General features: G+C 37.3%; 1 protein-coding gene across 2 annotated transcripts in view; it reads left to right on the top strand.

Moving 5' to 3' along the window:
* LOC136858614 (G kinase-anchoring protein 1) overlaps window positions 1-17657 on the top strand; it is a 157790-nt gene that overhangs the window by 109153 nt on the left and 30980 nt on the right. The window contains exons 5-6 of one of the 2 annotated variants that reach the window (XM_067138310.2): window positions 3052-3203; window positions 7282-7810. In XM_067138310.2, coding sequence (XP_066994411.1) covers window positions 3052-3203; window positions 7282-7341 — 212 coding nt within the window. In that variant the 3' untranslated portion in view covers window positions 7342-7810. Of the gene's footprint in view, window positions 1-3051; window positions 3204-7281; window positions 7811-17657 lie in introns of those variants that run through there. The other variant, XM_067138311.2, reaches the window with a different exon arrangement.

The raw sequence follows: 17657 nt of genomic DNA, 5'->3' as shown, positions 1-17657 counted from the left end.
GTATGTGGCAACCCTGTACCGGATTTCACCACCCCGACTGCTGTTAATAGCACGGTTCAGCGCACACACAACTTCCCATCAATATTACTCTTCATAAAGTCAGTATCACACTGTACGGTTACAGTAGTTGTAGTATACGATAACCATAACTGAGTGCTTCAAAACAAGCCCAAGTTTCTTGTATGTTTATCCTGGGCTAAGAAAAAGTTGCTTTAGAAAAATAAGAACTCTTTGGGATGGTTGAAAAAAATTGTAACTTGAGTATTACACTTGTAATATATGTGGCTATAACATATAAACATTTCATTATCATCGGACAAGTAGTTTTCTACGTATATATATTTTAAGTGAGTGATTTCTAGAGAAGCTAAAAACCTGGATAATATTTACTACAACCACAAATAAAAAATAATTAATGAACTTCGAAAACAATTTGTCTTATATGCTCTATTGCAGAATTAAACAAGGAAAATATTGGTTTAACTCATTTTGAAATAGGCCTATTGGTTTGTTAGTAATTGACGCTTAAACTTGAGTGTCCACAATAAAAAATACGACAGTAGAACGTCCGGGAAATTCTAGAACTTCTGGACCTTCGAGATTGGCCAACGAGGGAGTAGTCTGTGTTTTTCATGGTTCTGGTAGCTATTTCCTGGCCTGGATGAGGAGGACCGGGGTTCGATGTTGACACCGCATTCAACTGTACGAGGGGAGCTTGTTCTCAGTTACTCTGGTTGTACTGAGGTGATGTTACAATTGCTTTCCTTTCAATAAAAGACCAGTTCAAAAGGATTATGAATATGAACATTATTTCAAGTTCACATCTCTCATTCTCTGTACCTGCTCCAAGATAGCATACCATACATGTCTTGCGTCCATCTCATGATCTTTAAACATGAAATATGTGTACTGTATTTTGTGGTACAATATATATTTATTTTTTAATGGGTCTTGTTCTTATTTATTTGAAGATGTCCTGAAAGCAGGACGAATCATGTCTCATTGTAGCTTAATGTATTCTTAACAATAAAGGCGATTCACAGTATTGTAAAGGTGGAATATTTGACATAAGGATTTCACAAGTTAATACTTGTCACAATATGGGCTCAAGCATGAAGTTTCTTATGTGTAATAAGGAACATCCTGTTTTGATGTTACTTGCGGTTAGTACCACTCTGTGAGGATCACTGTGGGTGTACGTTACCTATGAGCAGTACCATTATGTGAGGAACACCACGGGTCTGGGCATTGCCTGTAATTAGTACCATTGTGTGCATCTCCCCGAGGCAGGGGAGTGGGTGCTCGACTGCAGGAATAGGTGCCGAGCGTTGCACTCATATGGGTTGTGTCCGCTGTGTTCAGAATGGGTCTGTGTTACTTATGAGTAGTAACCATTATGTGAGGAACACTATGGGTCTGTGTTGCTTGTGGGTGGTACCATATGTGTGATACATCATGGGTCCACATTGCCTATGATTAGTGCTACCATGTGAGCAACACGAGTGCACATGGTCTGTGATTAGTACCACACCACGGATCTAGCCAGCGCCCGTTATTAGACCCACTATATGAGGAACACCATGGGTCTGCGTTACCTGTGACTGGTGCCATTACGCGTGACACCATGGGTCTACATTACTTGTGATTTGTACCACCATGCGAAGAGCACTATGAGTCTACGTTACCAATGATTTGTACTGTTATAGGAGGAACACCATGGTTCTGCTTTACCAGTGATTAGTACTATTATGAGGGGCTGGTGACTTGGATTTTGGACCCTTTTGGAATAAAGCATCATCCCAGAAAATAAGGCATTGTGAATTGGATCCACTGATTGTTTTTGGATTCATTGTCATTTTTCATCACTTTTTAAATTCTAGTCAGTTGATACATTTTGAAGTTTTAATTATTGCTTGATTTCGTTGCACCACATACCAGTAGGAGGTGGTGAACTAGTTGTTCAGCCCCTTTAAACAACAAACATCATCATAAACAAACCAGTCTACAAACCAAGATCAACAGACGGACAATGGGACGGGTGATTTCAGACGAAGAAAGAAAGTTAAGATCTGAGATAATGAAGAAGACAGAAAACTAAAAAAACTCTTGCTATAAAATTGACTAAAGTGGTCCAATGAAGGCCATAAAATATAAATAAATAAAATAATGTGGCTTCAGGTATCATGTGCAGGCATTTTGATTTGACACCATTTAGACTGCTTGTGCTTTGGTTTTGATGTTCTATTTTACTCTATTACCATGTGCGTGAAATTTTAACCACAAACTTTTAACAAATGAATGGGAAGACATATTGATCCTGAATAAGATTATTTTGGTCTCTTGTTTTCTTGGCAGACATCAGGGTTATACTTACCCTATTTCTGATTTCAAAAGACCGGAGAAGGAAGAACAAATTCTTATTAGTGTTATTTTTGGAAATATTCATTGGTTCAAGCTGTTTGAATAAATATTTTCACCTCCTCTCATGCCCTTCTGGTGACCAAATTCACTAAGGCAGCAAGTCTTTATGGTCTAGTTTGAGCCCCGTTGAAAAAAAAAAAAAAAAAAACACTATCAGAATGTTGGCCAGCAGGATAGGAGATGTGGTGATATACAATTTCTAATCACTAGATTGTGCGCCCAAAGCCTGTATTCAATTCCATATCTTTCCACCTGCACCAGGCCTCTCCTGTCTTCAAGAATGTGGTAATGGCTGGCACATGATTCTTCTACCATATTGTACATTACTAAGATTTGCGCGCTGTCAGCAGCCCTGAAGATGGTTTTCCGTGGTTTCCCATTTTCACACCAGTCAAATGCAGTTGCTGTCCCTAAGGCAATGGCTGCTTCCTGTCCACTCCTGGCCTTTTCCTACCCCATTGTTGCCATAAGACCTATCTGTATCAGTACGTTGTAAAGCAGATTATAAAAATATATAAACATTTAAAAAAAAAAAAAAACAAGAGTTGCTGTGAACATGCATTGTTTTATTTGATTTCTATCGGGTCTGTGATGAGGTTTCTGCCACTCACTGTGTGAACTCTTTTGTAGTGCGAGACAAGGCAGAAGTGTTGATGGAGGTGGAGAGGTTACAACAGATGAGAGAGGAGCTGACCACTGAAGTTACAACCTTGCACGCGCAGCTAGAGCAAGAAAGATCTAAAGTACGGGCCTTGACTGCTGATCCGAAATCAAAATCGCAGGTATATAAATTATATTTTCATTCTTTATTTCTATCTTCCTGCATCATATTGTATTTAATCTCTCGGTATATCGTATCAATTGTTCATGAAATAAATGTTTAGCTATTATCAAGTTTCTGCCAGTTCCTTAAGAACTTGATTGTACTCTGATAAGTATCACAGTCTGATAACTGAGCCTGACAGTTATGATTATGATGCCCTCCTGGTCTTATGTACAGTCTTACAGTGATTTCCAGCAATGTGCGTAGGTCATTTCATGATTATTATTTATAAGTTTCCGTATTGATTGGATGATGGCCATGGAAGGCCGAAACCGGTACTAATGTAAATCCATTTACAATAAATAAGTATTGATAGGTGGAACACATTTCTTGTCGTACAGGTCATTTGATGAGTCATAGCATTAGTGTTTTATTGTCTGAACATGTGACAACATAGTAAGGCCATTATTATGTTCAAAACCCTGTGGCACATGCTACTGAAGACCTCCAGCAGATAGCATATATTGACACAGGTGGCTAGGTAGCAGCAGTTGACACAGTCAGTGTACATCTATCCATGCTCTGCGATGAATGTAAACAAATGAAAATTGTAGTTCTCCTTAGCAGAAATGCCTATTGGTGTCATACAAAACTACGAGAAACTGTGGGTAGTCGGGTGGTGGTGTATCAAACTGTTGCATGTTGGGTGATGGCCTTCCAACATGGACATGGAGCAACTGAGGACCAGGCGTGCCATCGATGTCCCTATCTGCCTGTACAGATCATGTCCGTGGCTGTTGTTACATTGTGCTTAACAGAAGACCAACATTGGACCATGCAGGAAATATCCATACATACTGTACAAGTATGTTTGGGTTGACACTATTCAGCATTTTACGACTAGACTTGCAGGTGCACAAAAAGTATTCAAAGTGGGAAGTGGGTGCCACATCAGTAAGTAAAGATGTAGAAGTGGACATGGTACGAGATCTGCCTTATCCACCTGCAGCGATTTGAGCATGAAGGAAAGTACTTGCTCAGTCACATTATTGCAGTTGCCCAAACCTGGTTGCGAGATTATCAATCAGAACTAAAAATCAGTAAGCTGGGTGCAAATCAACGACAACCAAGATGACACAATGTGTGTGTATATAAATTGGAACTGAAACAGTTATAAGCTGGGTGCAAGTCATCGACGACCAAATCAATATATGGTGCAAGTGTATGAGCCAGAACTGAAACATCTATGAGCTGAGTGCAAGTCAGTGACGATATAAGGTGTATCAGAACCCTTCATCCGTGAAGGCCAGGCTCATTTTTTGTATGTCATCGCAAAGTTGTTTTTAAGCGTCATCCTGTTCAAAGGGCCACACCATCAATGCCTAGTACTACTGCACATTTCTGCAGGGTCATTTGCATTAGACACATGGGCAAAGGCACCCTGCACTGTTAGACAGTGCCGTACTCCTTCATGATAACACTGCAGCCCACACTATGACTCCCGTCAGGGACCTTGTATTGCAGTTTGAGTGGACCCCCCCACCCCCGTGCAACTTCAATCTCGGTCCAAAACTGAAGCTGCTGTCTGCACTTGCTTCGCAGTTCCTGGGGACTATTTTGTAGAACATTTTCTATTTGTAATGCACATTTGTGTTCAGTTTGTGTATAATACATACCTGCCAACTTTCCCGATTTAGGCGGCAGACTCCCGATTTTCGACAGTTTTTCCCGCCTCTCGATTATTCTATTATTAGCTGCAGTACCCGTCGTTGACGGGACAATCGTATAGAATGTGTAAAATTATTTAACTCTACAGCAACTTTCTGCCAATATTCAAGCATGCTGTTTTAGTCAGGACGGAGCAGTAATTCCATCGATCAGAGATGAGTGGCAGCAGAAGAGACAAATCAACTCACAACAATGATCAATGTAATGTTAGAGCATTTAATGTAAAGGGGTCCTTGCTTCTTTAACCCGGCATCACTCGCTATGTCTTTACGTGCGCCGTTACTTGCTAGTGAGCGCAGCGCTCGTCTTTATGTTTAAAGGCCGTAATATGCCCGTATAATGGTAGAGGTATTTTTAATACATCAGTTTGAGATATTTATTTAGTTAGCAATATGGCCGAGCGGAGTGCTCTGGAGCCAACCTTTGCATTCGGGAGACGCGCAAGTTCGAACCCCACCATCGGCTGTCCTGAGAATGGTTTTCTATGGTTTCCTGTTTACGCTTCCAGGCAAATGCAGGGACAGTTTATATTCATAGGCCACAGTCTGTACCTTCACCTACTCACCTGTTTCCATTCACCATCATTCATTCCATCTTCATTAGCTCCTCTACAGAGGCTGACTTCAGAAAGGGCATCTGGCCATAAAACAAGCGATATAAATTCATCTCACCTCATTCCAGACCCCATATCAAGAAGTGGTTCTGAGGGGTAGACAAACAATTTATTTAGGAACACGAAAGCTTAAATTTAAACAAATAGTTATTTATTCAGGATCACGAATACTTAAATTTAAACAAATTTGAAGTAGGAGGCGTATGCTTAGTACAAACTGAATAATGCAAACATATAATCCTGTATAAGAGGAAACAAAAATTTTACACAATCATCACTTCTGTTGCTTTCAGCATCTTTCCTGGAAAACTTTGCAAATTTTGTTTCCGTGAGCGGGACCATGGAGGCCCCAGTTGGTAATTCCATCCTTTCCTAAAACGAATGGAATACACCTTCAATCGATGAAAGTGCCTCTTCTTCTTCAGAACTTGTAAACACTCTGTTTCAGATTTATGATCACTTTCGTAAACCTCGTTTTTTTTTTCTTTTTCATTATCATCACTTTCGTTGTTCAAGTCCTCTTCCTCCACTGTTTCACCTAAACACAAAATTATTTGATCAGTGGATGCCAGTATAACTTGTGTAAATTCACTGAAACACAGTCCCTAGACTCCCTAAACAACCTAACGCTGTACTCTTCATTACCACATATCATCTGGGTCTACACAAAACAAGCATTCTATCTTCTCTCATTCTCACCCCACACCCAGAATTTTCCTCCAAGGAGCCCCACAGTCATTTTTAGGCACCCACCTAACCGCAAAAACATTCTCCCTCATTATGAACTGTACCAGCCTCCACTCCCTTCTGGCTCTCTTCCATGTGAACACAGCCGCTGTTAAGACCTGCCGTTTACATACACCAAGCACCAATTTTACCAGCAGAGTCACGAACAAGCCTTACCCCATACAAGGTCGGCATGACTACTTCAACATTATCTACCAGCTTCAGTGTAAACTATGCCCAGCTTTATACATTGGCTTAACTAGCAATACACTAGCTAAATGCAGCTACTGCGTTACCTGCAAAACCCCCAACATAGAACTCCCTGTCTGCATTTACACCAGGCACCAACAAACCATATTCAAATGAATGTTTGACAGTTGAACTCCTCAAACATTTACCCCCCTACTTTCCACCCTTCTACCCTTAGAGATTTTGAAGTGGGATATCAAGTGGTGCTGAGGTCCAGGGAAGCAGCCGGCCCCAACATTAGATAATTTTTTTTTTTTCCTTTACCTCACACAGCATCTGCTTGCAAACAATGCCCATCATCATTCTATCGTCCACTGACGAAGGCTGCAGCCTTGGACCCATGTTTTTCTTTTATGTGTACTCTATCTACGTGGTCTTATATGGTAAGTCATTGCTCTCCATCTGTTTCCTAGATGTATATAAATTCAGAACAATATATCTAAATTGTACTGGGAAAGGTGGAGGTGAGACGAGACTTCTTCAGAATCTGTGGTTTCTGTTATTTCATTTCACTAGGTCTCTATATCTTTAATGTATCACTTCAGTGGTGAGAGACTGGACTATTCATCTAGCTTCTTCCTGCATGTATTGTTTCTGATGGATTCTGTACCCTGCAGCTGATTTTCTCTTTTATGGTCTTATTGTGTTATGCAGTGTCCATAGCTGAAGATTTAACAGGCATAGCGTAGTTGCCACAGAATCTTAGGTTTATTGTAATTCTGTTTTAAATGTGATTTATTGAATGCAGTATGAATCTAATTATCAAACTATTGATTTCTAGCATCGCCCAGGGAGAAAAAGTGTCAGATTTGATTTGCCATCTGAAATAGGAGACACATGAAATGATTATTTCCATTTACTAGAACCTGTCATCGGTGAAGATCAATTTGTCAAACTTGGCAGCTTTGGTTTTTGTACTCTTCACATCGAGAAAAATCCTCTTCAGTTAGTGTAGACACTTTCGGTTAAAAATTAAAAAATATATATTTTGTGATCTTATAGAAATATTTGTACACAATTTTAGAACTGAAGTGACTGAATGAAAGTTTTTATCTACTGTGTGTAAATTTTATATTTATACTTTTACTGCTTATTCAATTACTTTTTTGCCAATATTACATGTGCCACAGGTAAATTTCTTTTGAAAAAACATGATACTTGAAAATGAGATTGTTTTAGTTCTGATCTCTGCAGGTGAAATTATAAACCATATTAATTATGCAGTATTCAGTTACATCTTGAAAATTTCATGCTTTGATGTACAGATGTAACTTTTTTAATGCATTGTGTTCATTCTGTTACAAATTCATCCAGTGTGAACTATATCATAATGTACTACATAATTCAGGGAAGACAAAAATAAAAAAGTATTTTTAGTTAAAACCGTATCTTATTTATCTAATTTATCTTACCAAGGAGAAATTGATATATCTGTAAAAATAACCTAATATACCAGGACAACAAGAATTACAAATCATATCATGAAGCAATCTCTTGTCCAAAAGTATATTCGCTTACATCTGTGTAACACTTTAGCCCAGACCAGCCCATTGCTACAGCACCAAGCCATGGACATTAAGAACTCGGGACTTTCCAGAATCACAGCACATGAAATGACGTTCATACACCAAACAGCAGGCTATACAAAATGGGATCATGAAAGAAATGAAGATGTGTTTAAGGAATTTAATGTGAAACCAATAATTAATTAAAGATCTGATTACCTGGAAAACTGGAAGTGTCACAGAGGAGGAATCGGGAAGACTACCAAAGGAGAGATCCTATACTACCAACCAATGGGAAATAGATCTACAGGGTGTCCGATGAAACTGAGAGAAAATGCAAGACTAACGGGACACTTGGAAGGATGATGATGATGATGATGATGATGATGATGATGATGATGATGATGATGATGATGATGATGATGATGATGATGATGATGATAAGACCTTTGGATTTTATCTCTAATAGAAAACTGAGCTCTCTTCATCCAGTAGTGGTGTGGTCAGATTTATGACCTCTTGTTTAATGGAATAACTCATGCCCAGCTAAAAAGTAATTATCTGATACATTTGAGAGAAATATGTTAGACAAAACCTATTTTTAGAACTGTATTGGAGTGTTCAGAAATGTGTTTCTTGATTATCTGCATGGTTATAAATGGACACAGGTACAAGGTTAAGATTTTTGAGCCAAAAGTGATGGTTTTTAACCTGTACATTGCTGCGCTCGCAATATTGCAATACTGTCCTGTCTGTAATATTACAAATGAGACCTACGTCCGATTATGACTACACAATATCTACGATGTTGATATCAGAAATAATTCAATCTCCATGGGCATATACAGCCGTCTTTCTGCAGTACATAGAAACTTATGTAACAAATTATCCATTGATTCATTCACTAGTTATTTCTACATATACGACATTCTGTTATATCAGCTATGGAATGTCCAGCATGCAAGATGGCAAAGAGGCCTTCATCAGGGATGAGTAAACTGCGTTGTTTGCCAGCAGAGCATGCTGAATCTGAGGTTACAAGGATTTTTACCCACATTAGAATCGGAAGATGAATATTTTTGTTTTAGTGATTTTGAGAATGATGTTAGTAATGACAGTGATTATAATGAAAGTGCAGATGTTGACCAGTCAAGTGCTCAAAGCCTGAGAAAAAGAATCCGTACCTATCCTCAGATAAGATGATGTACAATATTATAGGGAAGGATCCACCTTTCAATACTCCGTAGTAAGTTGAACTAAAAAGTAGTTACAACCTGTTTATTGGGACTGGTTTCAACACATTTCAAGTGTCATCATCAGCCAATTAGCGAAGATCTTAAAACAGATAATATATTGAACACGGGCAAAAAATTAACATTGTATCATATCGTAGCAATTCAGATGTTCCAGTGGTAGGGTAATTTTATTAGCCCAAATGTGCACAATTTTGATGACGTAAAGTTATTACTCGAGGTCTGTTACAGAACGAAACAGTGACTTTGGACGTTTTTTGCTTATTATTTCTACCAGCTCTCATGCAAGAAATAGCAAATGAAACAAATAAATATTACAAGTTTGTCTTAGAAAAAATGCTGTCGAGTTCAAATTCACGTTTACAACAGTGAAAAGACACTACCCCAAACACGTCCATAGAAGAGACACATTTTGAAATGTAAGTTACCAATGGACAACTGTTGATTAACCAGTCTGGACTATTTTGGTGAAATGCTTTCATACCAAGATGCATAGGAATTTTTAATGATTTATTAGTGTTTATCTTGAATAAAAAAATTTTTAACTGTAAAATTTAGATAGACGTTGACTCAAATTGGGCAGCCCTGAAGTTATTGTATTCGGTGAAGTTATGTATTTGTGTTGGAAAGTGGCCAGTTAGGACCTTCTGTTAACCAGCAGAAACATGTAAGTTGAGCTCTTTCATTATCTTGGTGGTTGTCTAATTGTTGGCCTTTTATGTTGGACAACCTTGAACTTGCTATATATATAGTGTAGTTATATTTTGTGTTAGAAAGTGATCAGTTTAGGACCTTCCATAGTGTAACATTGTAAGACAAGAAGATAAGATTCTCTGTGATTTTCCCTTGTTATTTTCAACTTTTATGTATCCATGTCAATTACTAAAAATAACTGAGCATTGAGTTTTTACAAAAGAGACTTTTACCTAATCAATGAAAAGGTTAAAAGTGGAAATATCTTGTATGACTATCCTATAAGGTCATCTTGCTTGTAAAACAGAAATTGCAATCACCATCAGATTTCCTTGTTGAAATATGTTATCTATGTACTCTCTCTCTCTCTCCATGGCTGTATAGCCCTTGTAGGGCTTTCGCCTTCTTAACTTCTTGTCATTCTCCTTGATCTTGTGCTTCCTTACACGTAACAAGTTATTGGAAATCATTTAAGAAAGGACAAGGTAAAGAATTGATAGGTTTTCTGCCTCCTGGATGGCAGCCCTAAATTCAGATCATTGATTGATTGATTGATTGATTGATTGATTGATTGATTGATTGATTGATTGATTGATTGATACATCATCTCAGACTCCCATGTGTCATATACATTCTTTTACAATCTTCTCCTTGCTCTTTCTATGCTCCATTATCCTACGAATTTTTCAGTGTCTACCTTCTACCTTTTTCCATTCCCCCCATATTATGTCCTAACCATCACAGTCTACATCTCACCATTACTGTCACAAGGTCCAGTTCACCGTACAGTGTGTGTAGATGTGTATTTGTTCTAATTCTCCACTAACTGGTTTCCTTTAGTGCATCAAAGATATTACACATTTTTTTCTTTCTCATTCTTCAGTGAGAGTCCTTGTTTCCAAGCCATACATCACTACTGATCAAATCATGATTCAGTACACACTCAGATTCCTCAATATATATGATGACTGTAGTAGCAATGGGAGTGCTTGGTAGTGTCTACTGGCAGCTGATGTTATTCCTCTTATTTCAGTGCATACATCATCAGCTGTGATGATAATTGATCCAGTTATCACTTTATTTTAAAGTTATATCTAACACTGACTGCTTCATCATCTTGCTGCTGCATTTCCTGGTAATCATATACAGTATTTAGATTTTATTCTTTTATCTGCAATTCCATTTTCCTGTTTTCTTCTTTCTCCATTTGAAGGAAATCTTTTGATACAAACTGCTGTTTTCTGCCTATCTTGGTTGTGTGATTTGCATAGGCAAAGTACTGTAGCAATCGGTTATATATGGATCCTCCTAAATTAGTTTTATTGGCTCTCGTGACACTTTGCAGTAGTATTTTGAAAAGAACATTAGATAGCACATCACCTTTCCAAAATCTTAGCTGTACTCCATAGGGTTCCGAGACCATTCCTTGCACTTGCACTTTAAATTCACCAGTGCTTCACTAGGCATATCGGCTTTTTAAAATTTTTTAAATATTCTAATCTCTATCATTGTAATATACACCTGAGGTCGTAAAATACTGTCAGAAAGGAGTTAGTGCTGTGTGATATTGTGCTCATAACACTTCTCAAGAATTGTTCTTAGCAGGAAAATCTGGACACAGGAGGATCAAGGTTAAAGTTGGGTGTGGGAATAACATTGCCACTGAGGAGTAGCATGTAACCTTGAAGGACCCTGTTTCTTTTTAGAACTAAAAACTTCTGCAGGACAAAATTCCAGCACCTCAATTGATTTAGGTAATCTTTTCCATCATCTGTAAGAAACCGAGATTTATTTATTTATTTTATTTTATTTTCTAATGAAAATAGGACATCTCATTTACTAGCAATTTATTACAGTCATTTTATTAATATTTTCCAAAATTATGGTACAATTTAAAGTTCAGAGTTCTTAAGCAACTATACATAGTTTAACCTATATTTGTAGTAAGTGGTTCTCTCTCATTCCATGATAGTACAGGAAAAGCTGATTGTTGCAAAGCCAAATAATTATTTATAATTCATATATTATAAAATGAGGTCCTTGACAGGTATGCAGGCTAATCTCAAGAAACATTGAATGGATTTTAATGCATTTCGTACTTTTATATAGAGGATTTATTGACAAAATGCTCTGGTAAATCTATGACAAAAAAGAGTCGAATGATTTTAGTGAAGGAAGTCGCAGAAAACAGCCATCCGAACTCTTCCTTCGCTTACGCTACCTAACAGTCAGTGATAGGCCCGAAGCATGTGTGGAAGAATTGCTGATTGTAAAAAGTACTGTAAGATCCTCAGTTACACTATTTGCTGTATTTATGAAACACAGTTGTTTTATGATGTACGATACATTCATATTTATAACTTGTTTTTTAATTTGAACACACTATGGGCAAAATATGAGGGGAAAGTGGAAGCAGTTCTGATGAAAAATAGTTGTTACTAATAAGGTCAGGGGAATGCATGCAAAGTCAACAACCCTGCCTATTACTGTATTTATGAGAGCCGGTTAAACCCACCCCTTGCCTCCCTTGTACATACAATAAGTCAGCAAAATAAAAATGGGTTGTGATAACAAAACCCCACTAATCCAAAATTTTGGATAATCTAAACAGAATATCTGCAATAGAGTGGGGGTGGGGAAATCATGCTTGCAAGGTAGAGGAAGTCTTTAATCATAGCACTGAACTTAAAATGATAACAGTTTTTAAGCTAGTGGCATAGAATTTTTTTTTTTTGCTTGACGTCGCACCGACACAGATAGGTTTTCTGGCAACGATGGGACAGGTAGCAGCCATGGCCTTACTTAAGGTATAGCCCCAGCATTTGCCTGGTGTGAAAATGGGAAACCACAGAAAACCATCTTCAGGGCTGCCGACAGTGCGGTTCGAGCCCACTATCTCCCGGATGAAAGCTCACAGCTGCGCGCTCCTTACCGCATGGCTAACTCGCCCAGTGAATAGAATTTTTGTTGCATAGAAACGTCATTACTGTATGTTAATGTACATACCTGTATTATATAGTATAATGCACTGTTTAACAATATTTTCTTTTCAATGATGTAACTTTTACATTTGTATGAAAACTCAGTAACATTCACTAAACTAGAGAAATCATTTATCTTCCTTTAGTGTAAGGTTATACTATGGAGACCTTCTGCTGTAAGAAATCCCTGTGCATTATTCCAGGTTTTGTAGAAAGTAGCTTTAAAACAAAGTCAAATTTTGTACATAGTTCACCAAACCAAGTTTACTGCACTCACTGGAATGAAAAACACAACACATAATAAATGCTGAAGAAATTGTGTAGTTATCTATTTCAAAGATTAGCACTTTTTCCTATATTTTTAGATTGTGACTTGTCAGTGGACAGCACTTGCTCCCATTGTTGTATTGTCCATCTGCAATGTTCTTTTGCGAAACACAATTGAGCTGCATGATGGTGTTTGGTGAGTTCTGAGCCTTTAGTGAGTTTTCTGGATAGAAGATTGGCTTCTTCCAGCTTTCTTCGGACAGTTCTCTCACTAACATTGACCCCCTCGAATTTGATGGAGTCAATTTTGTGCTTCATTGGCAGTGGTATGGTTGTTGCGGAGAACTTGAAGTCATAAGAAGTGTTCATCTCTTCCTGATGCTGCTTTTCTCAGGCCTGATCTAGGTCTCCTTGAATAGTCTCCAGTTTCCCTGTAACTTCTTACAGTTCTGGAAATCATGGAGGTGTATTTCTCAACTCTCCTACAGAATAATGCATGCTGCAACCATCTTCCATTAAAGCAACAACGTTTGCAACATCTTGAGGCCTTGACAACATTTTTACTCCGGAAAAATGATTGCAATAATGACAAGCATCTTACAAACACATGTGATTGAAAGCTGTACAATACGACGCTACAAAAATAAGTGCTTGAAGAGTGGAAAAACATTATGCCTTGCATGCAGTGATGTATTTTCCAGCTATTGCAAGAAAAAGAAAAGGCTAGTGCAATAAACAATCCACACTTCAAAACAAAGCCCAAGCATGTCGAGCTGGAAATTTATTTTTGGTTTTACCCTTGCCCCATAGTCTTCTCGTGTAGTCGGCCACTAGCATATGTGTTCATGGATATCCTTTTTCTTCTGCACAGTGTTCTGCAATCAGTACTTGTTTGTGGATATACTTTTCCTTCAGAGTGCTAAAATTAATGCATTATGGTTTCTTATTACTACTTCAACTTTATTACATTGTCATGTTTTAATTGCCTTTAAAGATATTGAAAGGTAAGAACATGAATAAAACATATTGTAGAATAACTGCAATGCCAGATCAGTATTGATATGTTGGCCGGCAGGGTAGGAGAGGTAGTGGTATACAATTTCTAATCATTGGGTGGTGTGAATAAAAATGAGTCTAAGCGAGTGAGCGTATGCTCGCTGAGTGCCTGAGTGTCTTCCTGCCAATGAGCTTCCACTCCGCATTTGCGGTGGATAAAAAAAATAGAGCAGAAGTACAGCGTACACTCGAGTGTCTGGAGCAGCCACTCGGTGTCACTGATCAAAGTCGTGCACGTGCCATGTATATAACACCTTAGACTGTGATAACACTTCGATGACTTCCGGGTAACAGTTAAACTGAAATAATAAATATGGTAGTTCAACCTATTCAATACAAGTAAATAAGAGATGTAGAGATTACATTCTTATTTAATTAAAAGTGGAAATGGTACCGGTTTCGACCCCAGTCTGGGTCATCATCAGCCGATTATAACTCGAAAAACAATGCATAAGTAAGAAAGAAGTTAACGGTCAAGTCCACACAATATCAGTTGAAGAGGCGATATGATGGGGGTAGGCACTGTAAAATTCAGACAAAGTGGAATGTAAGTCACATAAAAGAAGTAATGTGTAATCTTCCGAGCATCAGCACGGCACACGCAATGTTTGGCACTGTCTCACAATGTTCAAGAAAAGCAGAGAACAGTTAAATGAGCCAGACTGCATACACCATCAGGCACAAAGTCACAACGCAATCCAAATATGAAGATCTAAAGTCATGAAGAAGCCGAATACGAGCAGCTCAACCGAAGTAACTTGCAAGCTCCAGAAGATCGGCGCGGTGTTTACAACGTCAAGTGCTGTAATTTCAGAAGCTGACGGAGATTGAAGGATAGATTAATGATCAAGTATTTGCTTAGTTCACGAAAATGTACCTATATATATATATATACTTATAATACAATTCAATATAATTGAATACATAATTATGATCTTGAAGATTTTTAGAACAGGTGACATGAAAAAACAATAGTGAATAGAAAAAATGGTAAAAAGCATAATACCGGAAACAAATGAAAACGTATATTCACAGTGCGCTATTTCTTGAATATAAAAAATTCAGGTCGTGATTGAAGTAGTCAAAGTTGGCAGACGCAAGGCATGAGTTTAAATTTGAAAGTGAGGGGCCCAAAATGAAGGTGGCAATGTATATTTTTTTAGTGGTGAAAAGAAAAATAGGATAAATTAATAAAGAAAGAAGATTAGTGGATAAGAAAAGATTAAAAGGGTTTAAAGTTGAAAGGTGGTGAGAAAGGATAAGATAGGGATGAAGGAGGGGTAGTTTAGGGTGGCTGAGGAGGGTGGGTTACTGGAGGTACAAAATGTGGGTAGGAACTTTGTAAAGCATGGAAAATTGAATTCAGGTTTTGAAATTTAGAATTTTTGGAAGTAGAATTAGGACGTCAAATAGGATGTTGGGTTATTCAGAAATGTCGTTTAAGTTGGAATTGGGGTTGAAGTATTGGTCCCATTTTCACACCAGGCAAATGCTGGGGCTGTACCTTAATTAAGGCCACGGCCACTTCCTTCCAACTCCTAGGCCTTTCCTATCCCATCGTCGCCATAAGACCTATCTGTGTCGGTGCGACGTAAAGCCACTAGCAAAAAAAAAAAAAAAGTATTGGTCAAGGTGAATAAAACAATTTTCAGTAGTGTTTAAGAGGGGGCCTTTATTAATGATTTGAAGTATTTTCATGTCTTTTTCAATATTGGTGAAATTGTGCTTGGAGTCATGTATGTGTTGTCCTATGGCGGAGAATCTGTTGTATTTAATGGCGTTGATATGTTCGGAGTATCTGATGTTGAAGTTGCGGTCAATTTGACCGATGTACGAGGAGCTGCAGACATTTGAATCTGTATACTCCAGATTTTGAAAAAGCATTAGATTTATTTAGTGATTTAGAGTTATGTAATATATCAACATTTCTGTTATTGGTTGTAAAGGAAATTTTCATGTTATGTTTTTTAAGAATATTAGTTATTTTATAAGCCTCTTGAGTGAAAGTGAAAGTGGAAAATGCAGTGGGTTTGGTTTTTTCTTTAGATAAAGTAGTTTTAGGACGGTGTTTGAATTTGTTGATGATACGGTTTATGAAGGAGTTGTTATAGCCATTGAATTTAGCGATGTTACGGATGGTGTTTAATTCATTATTTAAATCTTTTTTAGACATAGGGGTGTTGAAGGCACGGAAAATTAGGCTGTTATAAGTAGCATGTTTATGTGCTTGAGGGTGCGAAACAAAAAGCCTTCTCTTACATGGGCCTTAAGATCAAGATCGCTAAATTAGGAAAAGATATAGACTTCCTAAAACAATGCATTTCCTATAATCTTACCCCCAAATTTCTTCAATGTTGCATCAGGAAAACCCATTCTTCTCCTCACATATTAAAAACCCAAAGAATAACCAACAAAATTTGGTTAAAAATCAAAATTTGTTTCTTACACAAGAAAAAATCGTATTTAAACAACAGATTATATGAAACACATCTAGAAATTGCTAATCTTCTCCCGAGTGCTCAATGGAACCTCTTCCCAGCTCAAGTTGACAATAAATTATTTCATGAATTGTCAATTAAGCAACAAACCCTTGAGAAAAACCTCAACATTCTTAAGAACAATTCCTCACATAATTATCAGTTTAAGAAAATTATCACACCCTCCAAAACCATTGAACAATTCCATCCTCCTATAGTCAATTTATCTAAAACAACTCTGAGTGATGATGAAAACTTAATTCTTTCGAAGGGCCTCAAACACAATTGGCCCAACCTCAACACTTTCAATTTAATCACTGAATCTGAAATAGCCATTAACAAAATGCCAACAGAAGAACAAGATGAAAATGAAATCAGATATGAAGTAAAAAGAAAACTTGAAAATATCTTCATCAATAATAACAAAAACACTTCTCCTAATAATAATAATAATAATAATAATAATAATAATAATAATAATAAATTAATGACAATAAACTCATTTTAAATCTTAAAAAGAAAATCAATGACAGTAACCTCATTATCACCAAATCTGATAAAGGCAACACCACCGTCATAATGGAAAAACTGACTACAGAGCTAAAACTAAAAATTTCTTCAATGACTCTTCTTTTTCTATAGTAAAAAAAGACCCAACCAATAAAATCCAACGCCTACTCAAACAAGCCTTAAAAAACACTTCTTTTCTCCTCACTGATCAAGAAAAAACTAAATTAACATGAACTCAGGCCTACCCACTGCCAAAGCCCTTCCAAAAATTCATAAAACTAACATTCCCATCCGTCCAATAATCAATTACAGACCCACTCCCGTATACAATACTTCTAAATTCCTCCAAACATTTTTACTAAAAAACTTTCGATTTTTATCCAACAAATCTATCAAAAACACTTCTGAATTAATC

This window comes from Anabrus simplex, chromosome 1, assembly GCF_040414725.1.
Source record: "Anabrus simplex isolate iqAnaSimp1 chromosome 1, ASM4041472v1, whole genome shotgun sequence".
Taxonomy (NCBI): Eukaryota; Metazoa; Arthropoda; class Insecta; order Orthoptera; family Tettigoniidae; genus Anabrus; species Anabrus simplex.
Note: the sequence above shows the minus strand (reverse complement) of the source record. Positions and strands in the feature narration are given on the sequence as shown.